At 47.9% G+C, this 20,520-nt stretch overlaps 1 protein-coding gene across 1 annotated transcript in view; it reads left to right on the top strand.

Annotated features, from left to right (window-relative positions):
- The window catches only part of MCF2L2 (MCF.2 cell line derived transforming sequence-like 2), a 268,026-nt gene that overhangs the window by 51,763 nt on the left and 195,743 nt on the right, over window positions 1-20,520 (top strand). The window contains 1 exon segment of the mRNA XM_019532786.1: window positions 12,034-12,117. Coding sequence (XP_019388331.1) covers window positions 12,034-12,117 — 84 coding nt within the window.

The raw sequence follows: 20,520 nt of genomic DNA, 5'->3' as shown, positions 1-20,520 counted from the left end.
TGCCGCATCTGAGCCACTGATGCCTCCAACTGGGAAGGAGCTTTTGCGGATCCACCCACGGACAGGAGCGGGGGCAGCGCCGTGTCAGTCATCAGGCTGCTCAGAGCATGCATGATGGACTCGCTGGTTCAGATTTAGCACTGCGGGGCAATTCAACTTTAGGGAGGATTTGCTCTGCGATATAAAGATCCCAGAAGGCCCCAGCTGAGCTCCTGCCCATGTCACCACTCTAGGCCATAGTTTTCTAAGAAGAAACTTTCTGAGCTTTTCCTTAAACCTTTCCTTTCTTTTCGTGGACACTGACAGTCATCTCCAGGACAGCACTGGTTTCTGGTGGGATTGTTCTGCTGCAGAGGAGGTTCTATCTGCACCAAGCCCTGACTATTTTTGCTTCCCAGTGGGCTATAAATACATCCCAAATGTATTACTCAAGTCCATAGGATGTTTGCTTAAATGTGCAATGCAGCGCTAGGCTCATCCTAATAACCTACCACCTCAGGCTGCATGCTGAATTGTACACCCCTAGGTGTTGTGCCTACACCACTGGATTAGTTAATTCTATAACGAGAACAAAGCAAGATCTAAAGGGAATTGATTTTTCAGCTCCAAACATGGCCCTGGTTTTCTGATAGCGTTAGAGTGATGTTCTAGCTATCATGGCCCAGCAAATGAATGAGAGGCAATGTTATTTGCAGGTAATATCTTTTATTGGACCAGCACACAGGTGGGAGAGATTTAAACCAGCTTTTGAGCACAAAGTGCCCTTCCTCAGATCACATCACTGGAAAAACCTGTTTTATCTACATTTGGGATAGGGGGTGAAAGTCTGTGCTACCCAAATGCCCCCCCCCCCAAAAAAAAAAATTCCTGTGAAATAAATGTTTTAGGAAATGTTCATGGAAATAATTATTTTCTTCTGCCCCCGCCCCTTATTTTTTAAATAAAGGTTCTCCAAAGAGTGTTTGCCAGTGAGGAAAACTGGCCTCAGTCACTCGGTGGAATCATGAACCTATGAAACGGGAAACTATGCTCGGCTCGTTCCACTGCCCTGGCTGAGAAAGTTGCAAAAAGAAAACAAAGGGCAGAAACTTGGGGCAGCAAACTGGATTTAGAAAACCAAACTAAAAGCTCTTCTGGGTTTAATAACTCAAGGTACTGCCTAGTATTTTATAGACAAGGAAACTGGTTTGCTTGAAATATGAAGGTTGAGATTTGCAGAGTTGTCAGTAGGATTTAAATCTACGTTTCCTTTCAAAAGAATGGACCGTGTGGCTGGATCATATTCCATCTATTAGACATGTACACATATTTCTAATCCATCCTGCCCTGGTCCTTGAAAAATTGTTAATGCATCTACTTTTTATAATTTACCTTCATCTTAGCCTTAAGGCAAAGTTTCAGAAAGTGGTAAGGAGGACCCACTCACCTTGCACATGCACTGATTATTAGGGATGTGAGCTGGGGTGGAATAGGATCACACTTTGCCATTATACACCTATAGGTGGCATAGACCTGGCCCAATCCTCTAGGCTGCTTTAACAATCTCACCCATGTCAAAAGAATCAAAGCAAAGGGGAGTGGTCCCTGTGTCCTGTCACTGGGTTCCTGTGTTGAGTTGATGGTTTAATTCCAGGCATTTTTAGTTCCAGTTCCATTTCACCAGCTGACTAGAGTGTAAGGTTGAGTTTTTATCTTGATATAAGTGCCCTGAGAAGTACTGGGCACTTGTCACTCCCAGAGAGCTCCATGTGAATTTTGGATGTTTGGCATCTTTTGAAAAGAGCCGGCAGCTTCATTTAACTACATAAAATGTCCAGCAAAACATGTCCGGCCTTCAGATGAATTCCCTGCCCTGAGTGCATCCCTGTGTGTATATTTTCCTGGTGTCAGCAGCTCTGCCCAAGTCTGTGGTTGTGATCTGAACTATGTTGGGAAGCAGAAGATTGGGCTTGGCCCAAGTGTGCACAGGCTGAGTGGGAATGGAGAGGACATCCTCCTCGCGTGCAACAAAAGTTTCCTTTCATCCCCTGCTCCCCTGCCCCCGCGGCATATCCAGGCAAATTGTGCCTGCTGGCATTTAGGCTGGGTGAACTTTGCTCTGGAAACTTGTAACCCATTCTGCCAAGATGAGTGGTTTCAAAAGAAGGCTGGGAGCAGTCCTTCACCACTCATTGTAGTGTTCAGTCATTAAAAACAAAGAAGCCCCAGTGTCCCGGTATGGCTGGTTGCCTCCAGTAGTCTTTCATTGAGCAATAAGGCACTGCTATGTCAATCTGCTAAACACAGTCCCGTCTTTCACTCCAGCAGGTTGCCTTTCTGACACTCATTTGGAAGCCGTTAGTTGCCATTTGCACATGAACTATTTTAAGTTTGCTCAGTGAAGGACTGGGAGTGGGGTAGGGAACAAGATTGGGTTGTGATCAGCTGGGTTTGGCACGGTTTCAGAAGGGAGCTGGTTTTGTGGCCTCTGCTGCAGCCCTGCCAGAAGGAAGAGAGAGCAAATATGTGCAATAGGAAAAGAAGCCCTGGGTCTCAATGCAAAACAGTCCTTATCACAAGAGTGTCTGACTTCTCTGCCAGTGAGGAATTGTGGAGCATAACCGAACAGGTTTCTCTTCAGAGATGAGAGTGTATCATCACTCCTCCCTCCAGAGCCGTGTCAGACAGATGGCTACAGTCATTCTGTTTTTTGACAGAATAAAAAAACCCCCCTGGAAGTATGAAGTTAACTATGCAGGGCCTGACTCTTCTGTGATGGCTCCACTCCCTCGGCTGGAAAAAATCTGGTGTGACATTGCTGAGAGAGAAGACTGTGACTCACAGAGACCTAATTTTCATTGGGCCCGAATTTCTTATCCAGTTTTTAATCAGGATTGGGCCCATAGTTAATATGTAGGGCTCATATGCCACTAATTTATGCAGGACTTCCCACTGATGGCACAGGTAAGGTTCCCAGACATTTTCTATTCCTTAGATCCTGTTATCTTTTACCCCTAACCTTACAAGGTGAACCATTTGGGCTGAAATCCTCTGTGCCGGGTGTCTGTTGCAGGCTGAAACTTTTTAGAAAGATTTTCAGCAAAAAGTGTTCCGTTACTTCCAAGAATTGGGTTATGAAAAAATAAATGCACTTAGCCTGCGTTAAAAATAATTCTTCTAGCAGTATCATTGAGAGGATTGAGTGCCTCCATGTCTGGAACAAGGACCTGGACATTGGTAGGGATGCCCTAATGCCAGGGATGTGACATTTTTCCATCTTTGTCTAAATTTGGTGAAGTATTAGCCATCCATGCATTTTTGTACTCAGTAGAGCCTTGTTGGGACATGAAAGGTAAATTCCCCAGGGATTCAACTACTCTGAGGCTGCTTCAGCTCCTTGCAGCTCTTCTGTTTTACTAGGCCATGCACAAATCCATGACTGAAAGCAGGGAGATTGTGTGCTCTCAGTGGTCTCCCTGGCTAGGTACAGTCAAAATGCCCGAGGCTGAATCGATTCAGTCTTTGTAGGTTAGTCTAAACTGCATAGATTAAATTGAAACAGAAGTGAACAGACATTTACCTTTGATCCAGGAAATGCAGCCACATGCCCACAGTGGCTCAGGCCAGAAGCCGGGGAGCGCTAGATCATAGCTCTTTGGCTGTGTTCATTTCTTCTTCCTGCTGCCCCTGAGGTCGCTGGGATGTGCAGTCCAGAATTACAGCAGCAGGACTTTGCAGGGTTGCTTATCACTTCCTCTCCCTGCTTCCAGGTGCCTCTGGGATTTGTAGTCTACAGTTGTAGCCCGCAGTAAGTTTGAGCAGGGGAAGGGGTGTTTAGCCCTGGCCCCAACCCCCATCCCTCAGCCAGGGTTTGCCTGGGGAGCAATCCTACTCCTGTAGACTGGGCTGCATCCCCAGCTGGGCTTGCCAGCCCTCCCTGTGCCAGCTAGGGAGCAGAGGGATGAGACCAGCCCTGCTCTGTGGAGCAGACAGCACAGCCCTGCCCACGGATGCAAAGCATGCTGGGATGCTGGGGGACTGTGATTTAACTTGAACCAGGAAGGGGTCTGGGACAGAAGTTTCATAAACAGGTTTGATCTGAATCAGCTAAGTCTGATACTACATTCAACCAGGTTTATCTTAAACCAGTTTCAGCCATTTTGAAACTGGTTTATGTGCACCGCGCTTCTGTTTTGTTACAGGCTTAAACCAGTTTCTGATCACTTAAACCAGTTTATGTGTAATGTCTCTCCCTAGCCCCTGAATCTGATGCAGCAGGAATAAAGAACCAGGGGAGAGGAGAGAGGTGGTGGGTTTGCAGCCAGGAGCTCGGAAGTGGGCCACAAACAGGGAGACAGAAGATATGTGATATATGAACAGGAATGGGATCAAGGTAGAATAAGTTTTGGGGATGAGCACATTAGGAGGAGGGAGAGTGGGTCCAGGGTAAGGGACATGAGAAGGACTTGGGAGCAGCAACAAAGATGGGGCAGAGCAGTTGCTCAGACAACCTTAATTTGGCCTCCTCGTGTACAGCCTTTAATAACATGGTGATGTACCGTTGTCTTTCTACACCAGTTCTGCCTCATTCATTGCACTGGTTGGACCTGTCTGGGGCTGAATCAGGATTGTGCAGGGAAGGAGGCTGCTGTCTGTAAAACCCCCTGTCTCGTTTGCTGGAGAAGCTGGAAAGGAGGCAGTAGATGAAGTCAGGGGGTTGCAGGTGGAGAAGGGAGGGTCTTGTGGCCAAGGCAGTTAGTTGAAAGCCACCTTTTAGAACCGGATAGTCTCTTGACCTGCACTACAGAGCTGCCATGCAAGGCTGGGCAAGCCACATAAATCAAAGCTCTTCACAGGTGGCCTCTCACTGTGCGTCCCTCAGTTTCTGAGCGCCCAACTGGAGGCCGGGGGGTCTGCTTTGCAGAAGCACTGAGCATTTGCAGCTGCAGCTGAGGAAACTCTTCTCTGCAGGCAGGAAGTGCTGCAAAATGCTGAGTCCTTTGAAAAAAATCTCAGGTTGGGTCCTTCAAATTATTTGGCATTAGACCATGCCGCATTTCATCTTTCCATGCTTAAATTCTTTGGTGTGTAAAAGGGACTATTGCCCCTTTACTTCACAGCAGCGTCATGGCAATAAACCCATCGCTGTTTGTGAAGAGGTGTGAGATAGAAAAGCCCACAAGGAAACTGGTCACTGCAGGTTTTGGACAGTACCAGGTGAATAATGTACGGTGAGCAATGAACCACACATTGAGTGATGAGGATGGGGGAAAACAATAGATCAGCTGGTTACCCAACTGGGGCACACTATCAGGTTGAGCACTGAGAGGCCAGTATCTATAGAAAAAATAGTTCTCATGCAAGTAATTAATGACATTGTTATTAATGATCATGCAAAAACCCCAAAAGTAAAGGTTAAAGAGACTGTGTGAATGGTGGTATGTCCTAATACCAGAGTGCTTGGCTTTGCAAAATTGAGGTTCTTGTAATGTAGCTTTTATATATAATATGAATAAAAGTAGATTTCATGTTGGTGATAAAATTCTTGCCCTGTTGTGGGGGAAATGACATTGATCTTGTAGCTACATTGCTGTAGTTGTGACCCTAGGGTAGGGAACGCGGTGTTAATCCCAACCGGTTATATACAAGTGTCAGCATTACGGATTTGTCTGGTGATGACTACGACAGGGTAAAAAGCCAAGACATGAAATGTCCAGCTGGCCACTTCTGCTAGGATTTTCCAGGCTGACTAATGATTTTGCGATCCTCCCAATTTGGAGGGGCCTTAAAGATGCCTGATTTTCGGGAAGTGCTGAGCAGCTGCCATCTGAGATTTGGGCCTTTTATTACGGTGTCTCAAGTTTTGGACCAACAGTCTAGGCACCTGTAAGCGCTCCTTATTTATGACAAGCCTGGCTTTTGCCTTTCTCTGTTCTCTGGCTAGAATCTCCTGTAGTGGCCATGTCAGATGCTTTACAGGGTGAGCGAAAGGAACCATATCCTGCCTCAGCAGAAGATGGGATGTGATGATCTCATTCAGGCTGCTCCACCTGTCATTCCAGTCGGTCCAGATCACTCTGCTTCTCTGTCCTCACCATGTTCTTGAAGCAATTGGTTAGGCTCCTTTTTTCCCCCTCAAAAGGCCAAATGTTGGGTTTTTTTACTGTAAACCTTTTAAAGAGCCATAATTTACATGACACTTTCACTAAACTGCTTCTGAGCTCTGGGTTTGATTCTTTTTGTCTTTGACACATGCTGGCGGTGACCATTCTTGGCCTTATTTTCTTGTCTTGCCCTCTATACGCCGCATTTGGACATAAATTATTATTCTAGAGTTTACCCTTTAACGTGCCAGCTGATTACTATGCCTCATTATACAGGCAGAAGGACTACTGCACATGTGAAGGAGTCTGTTTTTTCCTGCAGTAATGCAGGGTGTTGGATGGTGAGTTAAATTCTGAAGTGCAAGGTGCTGTAAACTCCAGTAAGCCCAAGAAAGGCTTATTTTGATGCTTTCCCCCTAAGTTAATACTGTCCACCCTGAGCATTCAAAACTGAATTTTGGGATTGACTTAAAAGTCATGAAACTTTAAAAAACTATTTTTTCTATGCCCTCTGATTTATTTCTGAGCTTTTAAGTGCATAGTTTCCTTGCCATTATGAAGGCTAGAAATTTATTTAAAAAAGAGAGAGAGACAGTAGAAGGCTGTGACACCAGGACTAAGCACAGGCATCAAAAAGCCCAAGGCAAAACCGATCTAAGTTATTCAGTTTTCTGTAAGTGGTGTCGTTTAGATCAGTATCGAACAGAAAGCACATTCATCCTTTGGTGGGGGGAGGAAGGCGGGGGAACTAATCGTGGACTTGGTTCCACCTTTTTTAAATCAGTCTATGTATGCTGAACTTCTGTTCTGTTATGAGTATAGACCGGTTTTGCATGTCAGACTTCTGTTATGGCTATAGACCAGTCGCTGATCACTTATACCGGTACAAGTATCATGCCTGTACCTGGCCTAAGTGACTGAAGAGTGTCAACTGTTATAAGACATGCCATAAGGGCTGGCAACACATGATGAACACTGCAGAGCCAGAAAAAGATTAAGCATAAAAAAACTGAGGTGACTTATTGTTATCTTTTCTGTCAACTGCCTATGAATTGCTTCTTTTGCTGTAGAAGAAGCGTGGAAAAATCCTTCTTGCTCAGGGAGACTGACAAGACCTAATTGGTCTTTAGCAATTTTCATTCCGATGACTTCATGTTGTCCTTACTCCACCAAATTCCTTTGGCAGGAAAAAAAAAAAGCTTTACAACCAGACTCATTTTATTTTAAAAGCAAACTCACAAAGAAGCTCTGTAAGGGGGGAAAAAACCCACTTTGCTCCAGGTCAGTTGGCCTTAGTGATGAGTTGTATGTGTTTGCCAGCATGAACAAGGGAAATTATTATGTTTATCAGCTCTACAGCCCTTAAGCAATGGGAGAGTCTGTGGTGGTCAAGATGTTGGAGATGGGAGCAGCCTTTCAGCTTGTCCTCTAATTCCATCAAACCCTTTAGACTCATTAGCCACGTCTACATGTGTGCATTTGCTGTGCCATAACCAAAATTGCTGCACAGTACGGGCACACGTTTACATGTGCATGGCCATACTGCGCAGTAAATATGGCAACTTACGCTGACTTGATCATAAATTTTATACCTGTATCATGCAGGTAGTCACTGCACAGTAATGCACATTACCTGATTAGTTACTGTGCAGTAATGCATGTGTAGACACCTTACTGTGCAATAACAGTGTGTGTGTGGACTGACTTGGGACTAACTTTAGTTAGTCCCAAGCGTTAATGTGCTTTAATGCCTGCACGTGTAGACGCCGGCCTATTCCCGCTTCTTGCACAGTGACTTACTGCAAGGTAAATTTAAACTGGCTTAAATGCATATGTAAACACACCCAATGAGACTGAATAGCGCTAACAAACTCTGTCATTGAGAGGGCCCTATACCTGCAGCATCACAACGAAGCTGACCTCAGAATCCCTAATGAATTCAGCTTTATTCTGCTATTACTCATTCCAGTATTTGAGCCTCTTTCATGGTCTTGTAGGTTCTGGTATTTCTCACATTTTGGAGACAAAAGTCAGTTTGGGGTATGGTCATTTTGATGTGCTTTTCTCTCTTTATGTGGTCGCTAATTTTTTTCCCCGTGTATTTTACTTTGTGACACTGCTGTTGGTAACAATCCCCAGCCTGATCCAAGCTCCCTCTTCCCTCGCCCAGTCTCTGAGTTTGGAGGTGCCAAGCCGGGTCTGAGCAATGACTCATCTCTGATCATCATTCCAGTGGTTCAGGACTAAGGCCCATCCTGTGGTTTGACCCTGTCTGGCTTTGCCTGCCAGGAGACTTTGAGCCATCACATTTAGAGGAAAGGCATCAGCACATTTTGAAGTCCATGCTGAGGGAGTCACAGCCCCGCTCTAACCAGGTTCACTTGGTCCAGTGTTTCTCTGACCCTTTGCAATGAGACTTGGGCCTCTGCTTGTTGTGGAGCTGAAGCATAAATCAGGCTGGGTGTCTGCTGCTTGGTTTTGGCTTTTGGTGCAAGCCAAAAACACCCTTAAAAACTCCAGAAGGTAACACTGAGGAGGAAGTGGCTGGATAAAAAGCTGCTGGTTTTTTTCTTTAGCATACCCTCCTTGGGAAAGGAGCTCTGATTTATATTTGTACAGAGCCTAGCACAGCCGGGTCTGCTGCTACCCAAGGCAGTCACAGTCCCTTTGAGCCTAGAAGGCCGATGCTTCTAGTGTGGCAACGTCCCCCCTTTCCATAGTGAGGGGTACACAAGGGAGCAATGCAGCTGCCATGTCATCTGGCTGCTTGCGACTCCCCCACCTGAAGGAGCAGGTGCCTGTTTACAGCTGGGTCAACGGTGGGCAGCCTGTAGCACAAGTGCCGAGTGGGGATGGATTTACATCTGTGCAATAGCAGCAACACACCTTAACTGCCCTGTCCCACAACCTTGCTGCCACACGGTAAGTGTGAAGTAGCGCCAAGTTCAGAGCGGCTGGGCTGGGCTGGTTTGGTGGCACCGTGGAAGGTGTAATTGCCATGTGAGCATTGTATAAGGGCCCAGGAGCACATTCTGCATTTAGGGCCACAATCTTCCTGGCCCTGCACCTTTTCCACCCTACAGGTTTGAGGTGTGTATTTGCAAAGGAATGAAGAAGCCATAAAATTGCTGCTCCCCACAGTCCAGGGACATTTACTTTGGGAAAATGAATGTAACATGTTACTGGGGGTGGGAGCAGGCTGTGCTGAGGGTCGGTGTCCCATTCCTGCAGGAACATCCAGGATCCTCAAGGCTCTTGGAGGGTCTACCAACCTCTGCCCTCCAGCTGTTGCCTGTTTGCAAATGGGGCTTTGGCCTCACCTTAAAACCAGGTATGAGTGAACTTCCTGCACCGACAGAGAGGTCACTCGGTCTCCTCCGAAAAGATGTCGGCACAAGTCTAATAGAAGGCAGCATACTCTGGAGCCTCTTGGCTCCGGCAGCAGGAAGGACAGTGGGGTTGGGGAATCCATCCTCTAGAGATTACTTGTGGAAAGTGGAGGGATTCACCAGGCAAAACAGTTTTCGTGGATCTAGCCACCTCCTGCTGCAGTCCTGGGCTCAGGGACCAAGGCTCAGGGAGAAGATGGGATTATCCCAAGCATGGTTGTGACCTGGCTAAACTCAGCTGCTGGAACAGGGGCTGGTTACAGCCTAGCATCCACTCTGCTGCTGCTCTAATTTATCCCCAGAGCCAGATAAGCTTGACTCCCCACAGTTCAGAGAAGAGACGAAGGAACGAAGCCACAAACGGAAAGAGCTCAAAACTAGGTACTGGACTGGGCTCAGGAGACTTGGGTTATTGTGGTACCTCCTCCATTGGACTGCTGTGTAACCACAGGCAAGACCTTTTACCTTTCTCTTTCACTCGCTTGTCTTGCCTAATTAGGAATCGAGGGAAGAACGGTCTCTCATTACGTGGGTGTACAGTGCCTAGCACGACAGGGCTCTGATCTGGGGGAGGTGCCTTGGAGACAGTAAAATAACCACCTCCTACCCCGCCATGAGCATCACTCAGCCCACTGGTGGGCTCTGGTGTGCAGTGCTCCACCTCCCACTTGCTTCCAGCCACCTCCACAGTGCCAAGGACCAGAGCCACCCCTGTTGTTAATAATGTTATTAAATGGCTGCATAAGTGAAATGGAAATGAAGATGCATCTGCAGGTGATTTTTATCCCTTCGGCTGCTGCCATGCATTTTTATTGAGTGTGACCCTGCCAAGATCAGAGACCCTCGCATAACGAGGGCAAAAGCAGGCAGTTCTGCATGTGCTGAGGTCTGTGGGAGTTTGCATCCTCTCCCTGGCACTTCTGTGGTAGCATTGGCAGAGAGGCTGTAAACTGAACGGCGACAGGGGCTTGACACCCATCAGCAGGGCTGCTGATTGGGCCTGTCACTTAACCTAATTGGGCCTATCACTTAACCATTCAAATGAGCCCACCTGATGGCTGCACAAACATAGTCACTGCTGCTGGTTTGGAGCACAGCCTGGTGCAGTAAGCTTGCTGTGCAAACATGTCCTTTGGTCACTGGTTCCCACTCTGTACAAGGGGTATATCATGCTTCTCCGCTTTGCTTATATTGTATTTAGATTGTAAACCCTGCAAGACAGGCGCTGTGAGGGCTCTTCTGTGCCACGGCAGCAACATGTCCCCATGAGGGTGGGGCAGAGCCCATCTTGTCTGCTTGCACCCATGACACTTCAGTTTGGCAAGTTGTCCCGTGAGGCTGCTCTGGACTTGTCCCTGTAGCAACAGAGGTTATAATAGAGACACTCCCTGACTAAGAAGGCTACACAGGTTGGGATTTGGACACCGGTTCCCAAGTTAAGTTAGTTAGTCAGAGACAGACAAAGGGTCTACAGAGGTTGCCTACTGCTCTTCATTTAAAGTTTATTGTTAGTTCTTCTCATTCATGTATTCCTGTATTTATTGAACCCAGTGATCACTAGTCTCCAAGTGCCTGCTCCCAAGCCTTCAGGCTGCAGTGGCTCTGCAAATAAGTGGGGATGGGCCTGAACTAGTCTTGCAGGCAAATTTCTAGTTCTGGAATGCGTCAGACTCGGATAAGCAAGGTGAGCTCAGCCCTTCCTGTCTGGGGCCAACCACTGCAACAGTATAGACAAGGCCATTTTTACTATAGGTTGGTACAGCACCTGATGCAGTAGGCATTGTTACCTGGTATAAGTGAACTTGGAGCCAACCATTCAGGTGGGCAAATGGCATCTTGCAAAGTAAAACCCAACCAGAAATCAACTGAGCTGGCCCCATAGTTTGGATCTAATTAGACCAGGGCCTGCCTGTGGTTTCTGGTCATTAAATGCATCAGAGTAAAAACACTCAACTTGTGGTGGTTCCCTTCATGGTCTTCAGCTGCTTTTCAATCCCTACTTTAGAAGAGCATGGGGGTTTTTTGCACAAGAAGAAAGCCTCATACTTCCTTATTTCCTCCTTTTGCTCTGTGTTTTCTTGTTGAAGAAAAAGAATCAGCAAAAGAAATTAGTGTGCGTGGGTGGGGGCACGACGATGTGGTCCTGTAGCTAAAATAGACATTGCTGTTTCAAAAGACTGAAAAGCTGCTTTATCGGGGAACCCAGATGCAGTCGTTTAATAGGAAATGTGGAGATGCAAAGAGAGGCCCATCGTCCTGAGCAAACTTGTGACAAGCCCTGGCAAATCTATTGGCATTGGCTTATGAAAAGCACTCTGTGAAATCACAAGACAATGGATAAAGTATCCAGGCTGGAGATGGGACTTTTTCTTTTCCTTTCTTTCTTTTTTTTACCAGTATCATGAGCTTCTCCACTATGAAGAGTCATATGATAACATCAGAGCCAATGATCAAGCCAGGCTCTTAACCTCTGAGTATCTCCTTTGTCTGACTGGGTTCTGGTGGAGCTCCAGTGAAGGGTCTGGTTAACTCATTGTGGGTTTCTGTTTTCACTTGTACAGATGAAATCATGCAGCAGGAGATAAGGCCGCTGGTTGCAGTGGATATAATAGAACAGCTCCACCGGCAATTTGCTATCCTGTCAGGTAAGGTCGGAGTTTCAGTTGTATTCTTGGAATCTTTTGCAAACGTGCTGAGCTTTGCTCCCCTGATTTCTACTCTTCTACCCAGCTCTGCATTGCAGCTGTGACAGCCCTTTTAATATTGGTCCCAGGCAGAACTGTTCCTCTTAAGTGTCAGTGGTGAGTTGACAAACACTTGCCTGATCATTCTTGTTTTTTGGGCAAGTTACGTGAGCGGTGGTTTCCCTTCTCTCACTAAAGAATCTGTAGGTTTAGGGGGTAGGAAACTAAAGAAACAGGTCTTTACAAAATGTAAAGGAAAAAAATATTTCTTGCAGCGAGACAAGTCTTTGGTTCATCAGGGAGCTGTGCATGTGTTCCCTTCACTCAGCGTTGCTGGCTTTTAGGATAAAAAATTGTGATGGTCAGAGGGTTCGAAATGATCTATGTGTACGATGCATTTCTTTGTCACGTCCTAAGCCTGCATGACACTTATAGAAAATCAAAAGGGTGTGATGTTTGCCTCAAAGACATAGTAAAACTTTAAAGTGGTGTCTTCATTATGTAACCAACAGTAGGGTCTGTTTTGGCTCTGACTTTGAGCTAGGGAGGAGGATATGGCTTCTAGCACTCTGTCTCTGCCACAGATGACCTGTCTGACCTTTGGCAAGTCACTTAGCTGCTCTCTTGCCCTCGGTTTCCTCTTCTCTAGGCTGGGGATTTTTGCTTTCCTGCCTCACAGGGCTGCTGTAAGGTTTAACTCTTTCATGTGTATAAAATGTCTTAAGAATCTTGTTTCTGTTTATCCAAACTTTGCTTGGATGCATTTTTTTCAAATACTGAATATGAAAGTCAAACCCCTTCCTCCAGCCCTTTCCTATCTGTGCAGGAGCCAGCTGACCATTGGGCTTGTCAGTGGGCAAAAGGACCAGGGAACTTTCCAATGCCACCAGCAGGCAACTGGAGCAACATCAGAGTAACCCCTCCCAAACCTTCCCCTCTCGCTCTTCCCCCAGCCCCCCCTCCCCACATAGATGCAATTTGGAAGGCCTAAAGTAGTTTCTGAATGTAGGGAAACCTATTAAAGGCTGGCCAGAATTGTGGTGACCCCATGCTACAGGGTGGCTTCAAGAACAGCATTATTCCCTGGACGGCATCTGGCCTGCTTTAGGCCAGGATCTAATGAGGAGAAGGCAAAATCTGAGTCCTAGAATCATACAAAATTAGGATTTGAAGGTACCTCAGGAGGTCACACCTAGTCCAACCTCCTGCTCAAAGCAGAACAAGCCCCAACTAAATCGTCCCAGCCAAGGCTTTGTCTAGCGGGGTCTTAAAAACCTCTTATTCCAGTCCTCACCTTCTAGTTGACGGGAGCTGTCGAGCTGTTGGCTTGTCTCTGCCTTGGAGAGAGAGAATCTGGCACCATGAGCCCAGGTCTGTAATACAAGCTTATTTGGTCTCAGGGGATGGACGGACAAATGAGCTATGCTGATGTAAGGGGGTCAGGAGTATTTACCAGTGCTGTGCCTCAGTGGTTTCATGGTAACTGTTTTGTGTGTTTGCTCTGTCCCAAGTAAATGGAAGCTGAACTGGGATGGCTCACCCCTGAATGAAGCATGGCTGAGTTACAGCAATTTCGCTTCCTTTTACAGCAGAATAGAGCATTACCTGGGGCTTGGTTCAGTGCCACCTCCTGGGAGTCTAAGTGGACTAAGCGTGGTTCTATTCCACCCTGTTCAAGTCCCTGAAAATCCAGAAATGCGTCTGCTTTTGTGACACACCATCATCTTGCCCTGAAGAGTCACAAAAAAGCAGCAAGGAGGTAGGCGAAGATCCACCCACCTTCTGTATGAACGGTTTTTCAGGGACTTGAGCAGGATGGAATGGAATCACACTTAGGCGCCTCAGTGCATTGAGGGGGTGAATAAGTAGAATAAAATCTGGTCTCTGGTACATGGTAAGGTGTTTTTTTTTTTGGCTTTTTTTCCTGTTTAAGTTGGTTGAATTTGTCTACCCCTAACCTACCTCTCATTGCAGTAGGATGTTTTAGCTTGTCATATCCAACACAGCATAGTGATGCTGTGAGAAATTGCTAAGGAGAGCCAAGGAGGTGTAGGGGTCTGTCTGGTGGTGGTTCAGCCTCTGAAGCTTGTTAAACAAGCCTTCCTCCCCAGACGCTGGCTTTCACCCATGTTTTAAATGATGTCACAGCGTTACTAGATCTTATTTCTAAGGAGGACTGGCAGGCTCAGAGGTTTGGTAGCAAGCCGTAGACTGTAACGAATTCCCTGAATTTCCCCTCTAAAGTTTCCTATTCCAAATCCAGGCTTGAAGCAACTCCAAGTGGCAGATACAGGGGTGTGTACTGGAGCTGTTGCACCCTGCTTTGATTCTTCCTCAACCCAAAACTTAAAAACCGACTGCCTGGCAGCAGCATTTCTATTTAGGCAGCAGTGAGGGGGTCAATTGACTTCCTGGCTCACTACCATCTACCCAATTCCTGCTAATCTCTCATTGTTCCACAGGTGTTAACGACCCTCTCTCCTTTTCAGTGGTCTTGATGTTCCACTATCCAAACTATCCTTTCTTCTGTAATACTGCTGCTGTCTGTTAGACCTTCCTGTTAATGCCTCTCTTCTATTTCCCACCCTGTAGAGTGCTTTTAGCTCTAGCTAAAAACCTTAACTTAGGTGTGGTAATACTCAGATATGGAAATGACTGACAGTGAAGTATTGGAGGCGACTGTCAAGACACTCAGGAAGGCTAGATTTTGTTTTATGAATCTGAATAAGCGATGTACATGTAACTATAATGACTACAGGACTAATGAAACAAAATCCTTTGACTATTTTGACTGCTTTTTGCCTAGCTTGTTGTGTGTTTTGGACTTAAATAGATTATCTGTGTAGCCCGAAGTCTTCCCCCTCTTCAGGGCCTGATTGGTGAGGAAAGGGAATCCCCCCCACCAATCATTTTTCACCCTTTCAAAACCCCAGGGCCAAATCAGTACCAGCTAACCCATCACATCTAGCAACTTAACATACATTCCATTGAAGTTATATTTGCTTTAGCTTTGAATTTAAACTGAATTCGATAGTGCTAGGCCTGTAGCATATTAGTAAAGATTCTAGTTTCTCTTTAAGTGGAGTGTGGCAGGGCACCTTTAGTGCCCGCCACTTTAGGAGGTTAAGCAGGCAGCGGGGCAGCCAGCAGGTGTGGTGCAGCCTACTGAAGCAGTCACATGACCACGGGAGGGCTTGTGGATTGGAGAATGAGGCTGAGCAGCCTCAATATAAACCTAGCCCCTCAAAGTTGAGCTGGCAGTTGCTGGAGGGAGCCAGAAAGAGAACGTCATCCAGCCCAAGTACTGCTTCTCTCAGAGCACATGGTGGTTAAGGGTATGAACTATGGGGATGGAGGAGGTTCCTGGGGAATGACCTAAAACGACACCCTGCTAGGGTAGGATGGTGTGATGGGGCTGTCTGTGGTGTGGTGGTCCCCAGTAAATGGCACACCAATTGCCTCCCTAGTGAAAGGCAAATATGGGGTGCCTTATAGCCTTAACCCCCCACAATCTGGTGGGTTACCCCACAGAAGGGACAGGAGGGGGGTCCGGGCATGTTATCAGACCTCAGACCCGAGGGGCATAAGGCCGAGAGCCTCAGTGAGGGGGTGGAGTAGTGGCCCTGTGATGGCGTGTGTAAAAGCAGCGAGGGCTGCGTAGAGTAGGGTTCACGTGGGCAACCTGAAGGACTGTGCTTGGGCCATGTAGAGGAGGGTCCATATGAGGGGGCCTGAAGGGCTGTGCATAGGCTGGGCTTGATTAAGTGAGTTGAATTTGGAGGGGCCTGAGAAGGCAGACCCATATGTGGGAGAGAGAACAACCAGCTCATAACCTGGCTGGAGAAACTCTCAACTGGTCAGTGCTGGGGCCAGGACCAGATCAGTCAAAGGGCCAGAGTGCCCTCACTCAGGGACTCCCAGAGGCAGAGGCCTGGGCTTCCGACTGACCTGGAGGTGAGGCCAGGACCTGTGTGACCAAAGGTCCTCGAGGGGACTACAGCCAAGGGAGAAGGGTTCAGAGAGCTTGGCAGCCCAGTATGAGGCAGAGATTAGACTACCTGAGAAGGAGGTATCCAGGTGGGATCTGGACATCAGGCATGCATGGAGTGAGGCCCATCATGGGGCTGAAGCCTCATAGTGATGCCATCTGTGAGGCATGGGACATGGTGTAGGGACGGTACGGAGCCATGTATTACATCCTTGGCATCGGGCAGTAAATGGGCAGCCTCCCACATTATAAACAACTTAATTGGTTGCAGTAAAGCCGAGGCAGGCGGTTGGACTGCCCTACACAGGTGGGCGGGCCTGTGATTTGACCGGCTGGAAGACGGCCGCCTGTCACATGGAGAAAATGTGTTGTGTCATGTGTGATGGTGCACTGCACCATCTGCACCCCACTCTTCTCAAAATCCTAGATCTGCCCATGGGGGCTGCCGTGGCTCTTTGGTAGGTGACATGAACCAAGGTGAGTGATTTCTGTCTTGCTCCTAGTGCTCATCTGGTAACCATAATTGATTACTATCTTGTGTCTGAACAGAGGCACCAACAAGTTGTGGAGACAGCCCTAGCTGCTCAGCTGCAAGTCCCTTGTCTACAGTAGAGCGTTCTGGTGTCGCTCCGATGTTGCAACAGCTGCCTTTCATCCTCTGGGATGATCCTACAGTGTGTCCGCCTGCCCATCAGAGGCTGCATTGACAGTGGGTCTTTCACAGGGGCCTGTGCAGGAGGTGCTTGGCGCAGCTTTGTACCACACCCAAAGTGGCAGAGCTGGCTTAGACTCTGCCTCCTATTCTTTCTTTCCTCACAGCCTGTGGGAAGGCTGATGCCTACCATCATGGCAGCTGCATTGTAGTGCTGGAGTGTGGTGATGAGGCATAACCTCTGCTCCCCAAGACCCATGTGGTTGCTCGTATAGGACAGAAGCAATTAAGGCATCTTAAAAACGTGTGTTGGGTACCGTGACCTCTGCTCCAAGGATCTGTAATGGGGAGGGTGGTTCCAGCGGCCCAGCTCTGCTAAGAAGGAAGGCTGTGTGCTATACAAGGGGACGATACAGGCTATGTCTACTTTTTACTGTGTCCCATGCTCCTGGGCTTTTCTGGTTGCCCCCTTCCCCTTTTTTCTGCCTTTCTCCAAGGCATTAAATGCTGGCTTCAACCCAAGCTGGGGATTTTGACTGAGCTATGCCAGTGTTCCTGCTGGGACTTAAAGCCAGAGGTTCCTGGCTAGAAGGTTTTGCCCTTCTGGTCAGGGTCAGACCAATATCATATTTGGGGTCAGGAAGGAATCTTACCCCATGGTCAGATTGGTATAGACTGGTGGGGGTTGCTTTTCTCTGTTATAATAGAGGCACTCCCTGTGTCTCTATTATAAAGGGCATGGCCCGTTTCCTGGGATCTCTTGATCTTATTGAACCTTTTATTGAAGCAGGATGTTGGCTGCCATGGTCCACCTGCATTACCTATGGCAGTTTAGGGTGTTTTATCTTAGAATTGTGGAATCATAGAAAATTAGGGACCTCAGGAGGTCGCATCTTGTCCAACCCCATGCTCAAAGCGGAGCAGTCCCAACTAGACCATCCCAACCAATGCTTTGTTTAGCTGGGTCTTAAAAACCTCCAAGGATGGAGATCCCAACACCTCTCTGCATAGCCTGTTCCAGTGTTTTACCACCCTCCTAGTGAGAACATTTTTCCTAATATCCAAACTAAACTTCCCTTGCTGTAACTTGAGCCCATTGCTCCTTGTTCTGTCATCTGCCCCCACTGAGAACAGTCCAGCTCCATCCTTTTTTCAAACCCATCTGCAGGGACTTGAAGGCTGCTGTTAAATCCCTTCTCAGCCTTCTCTTCTCCAGACTGCATAATCCCAGTTCCCTCAGCCTCTCCTCACCAGTCACATGTCCCAGATCCCTAAGCAGTTTCATTGGCCCCCACTGGGATCTTTCCAATTTGTCCACATCCTTTCTGTAGTGGGGGGCCCAAAACTGGACACAGGACTCCAGATGGGGCCTCATCAATGCCAAATAGTGGGGAAGAATCACTTCCCTTGATCTGCTGGCAAGAGTCCTGCTAATGCAGCCCAGGATGCCATGAGCCTTCTTAGCAACAAGGGCACACTGTTGACTCATATTTAGCTTATTGTCCACTGTCACCCCCAGGTCCTTTGCTGCAGAGCTGCTGCTGAATCAGTTGGTTCCCAGCCTGTACTGGTGTGTGAGATTAGTCCACCCTTGCTGCAGGACTTTGCATTTATCCTTATTGAACCTTATGAGATTTCTTTTGGTTTTGTGTTGTGTCAGAGTTGACAGTAGTTTTATGAAGGCGGGGGGTGGACTAGATGACCTGTGGAGGTGCCTTCCAGCCCTACTTCTCTATGCTTCTATGAGGACCAGCGCACACAGATCACCTGTGGGGAAGCTGTCTATTGATGCATCTTACATCAGCTGTGTCAAGCTGGTTCATTGTGCCAGGGCAGAACAAATGCAGAAATGGTGGGACAGGAGGGAAGTTAGTAGCACCACTGCACATATAATACCTGTCTTTGGGGTACTGAGAAGCAGGGGATACCAAGACACATGGCATATGAAGCATTTGCTGGTGGCTGGGCCTACGGTGTGAGCAGCTCTTTGACTGATGACTACTAAACTGGCAATGAGATAAGGAGCAGTGAGTGGGAGATGGGCTGTATAATGGGGACAAAAAGCCAATCTCCTTATGAGGACTATGCTGCATGTAGTGGGCGTGCCGGCTGCAACACGGCTTGCACGCAGCTTTCTGGCTCGAGCAGGATGCCGAGCCATTGGTGGAATTTCTTCCGCCAGTCGGGACAGGGTGCCCCCTACTTCTCCTTATTGCTGCATTTATGATCCGGGGCAGAGCTCCCGCGAAGAGGGTTCCTGGCAAGGTTTTTGCCGCCCCTCGCTCTGATTGGACCTTTTGCGATCCAGGGCGGAGCTCCATATGGCTATAAAAGAACAGCATGTTCGGCTGGGAGACCAGACCGGTGAGGGACGAGAAGAAGAGGGGAGCCGAGAGAAGCTGGGGAGAGCTGCCCCAGCAGGTGATAGCCCTAGGCTCCTGAAGACACCGGAGGAGCCATGCCAGAGCCTCGGCCCTGGGAGCAGGGAGAGCCCGCTTGGATCCGCATGGTGCACACCCCAGTGCACGAAGCCCTGGGAGTGGTGAGAGACCGCTCGGGCCTTGTCAAGGGGCACCCGCCCTAAGGTGCCCTTGGAGCGCTGCCAGTCCCTTTCTTCCTGCAGGGACACCAGGCCTGGGCCCAGAGAAGGCGGGCTGAGCCCCACCCCTTGTCTCGACAGAAGACGGGGTCTTGGAGGTGCCCGGGGCCGGACCCCAGCCTATGAAGAAGGAACCCCCTGCAGCACGCCGGAGCAGCAGTTGGGTCCAGACGGGGTGGGTGGGGGTAAGCACAAGCCTACTGCATCCCCACTTGGGACAGCCGTGAGTTCAGGGAATAGGGGCTTCGCAGGGGAGGGGCTGGAGAAAAGGGACCCCCCACCCTGCTCCTTTCAGAGAACTGGGTGAGAGTGTGCCCTACAAAGCGGGGAGCTGCACCTAGTATTTTGTAAACCAGTTGTACCGTATGAGTTACGTTATATTTTAGCTGGTAAATAGTTTTAAGGTGGTTATTTTCTATTGGAATCTATTTTTCTTGTTGTTTAATTTGTTGAGTATTATATCAGGAATCTAGTACTTACCTGCTGGAGGCCCACATGGGATTGCCCTGTGGGCCTAGTGGCTTACCTTAAGGATCTCAGGGTCCTGGGTAAGGGGGCTGCTTCAAAGCATACCCTGTGCAACCCCATTCCCGAATATAGTTATAATTATGTGCATGTATAAGGGTGTATAGTGGTTAATTTTCTCTAATATTATCTATTGCTTTGACATGTATATGGTTGTATATCATTCTTTATATGTTAAAGAAATTCTGTATATAGTTAAAAACCCTTTCTGTGGTGTGGCTCTGTGGAGAATAGAGGGATCTGTACCCGCGTCACAGCATCCCTCTCAGCACTGTTGGCTGCCCACCTATCCTATCTAAGTGAGGACGGGGCACACCTTGGGTGTATCCGGGTTACATGCAAACACATTGAACTGTCTTGTGTCAAAGGATGACACCAGGGCTGCAAATCTGACCTCTTTCACGGGGCCTAGATTTGCCACATCCTCTAAATAGAAGCAAGGGAGTGGGGAAGGTGCTATGGCAATGGAGCTCAGTGGGAAATGTTGCTCTTGACTCCAGCAGGAACATCACTGGGCCCCCGAGGCAGTGCCCCTCTTTTGCATTTATAACCATCTTTAAAGAAACACATGAAAACCCCATCTAAGGCAGCTTCCTATAG

Source organism: Crocodylus porosus, unplaced genomic scaffold (genome assembly GCF_001723895.1).
Source record: "Crocodylus porosus isolate Cpor-Errol unplaced genomic scaffold, CroPor_comp1, whole genome shotgun sequence".
Taxonomy (NCBI): domain Eukaryota; kingdom Metazoa; phylum Chordata; order Crocodylia; family Crocodylidae; genus Crocodylus; species Crocodylus porosus.
Note: the sequence above shows the minus strand (reverse complement) of the source record. Positions and strands in the feature narration are given on the sequence as shown.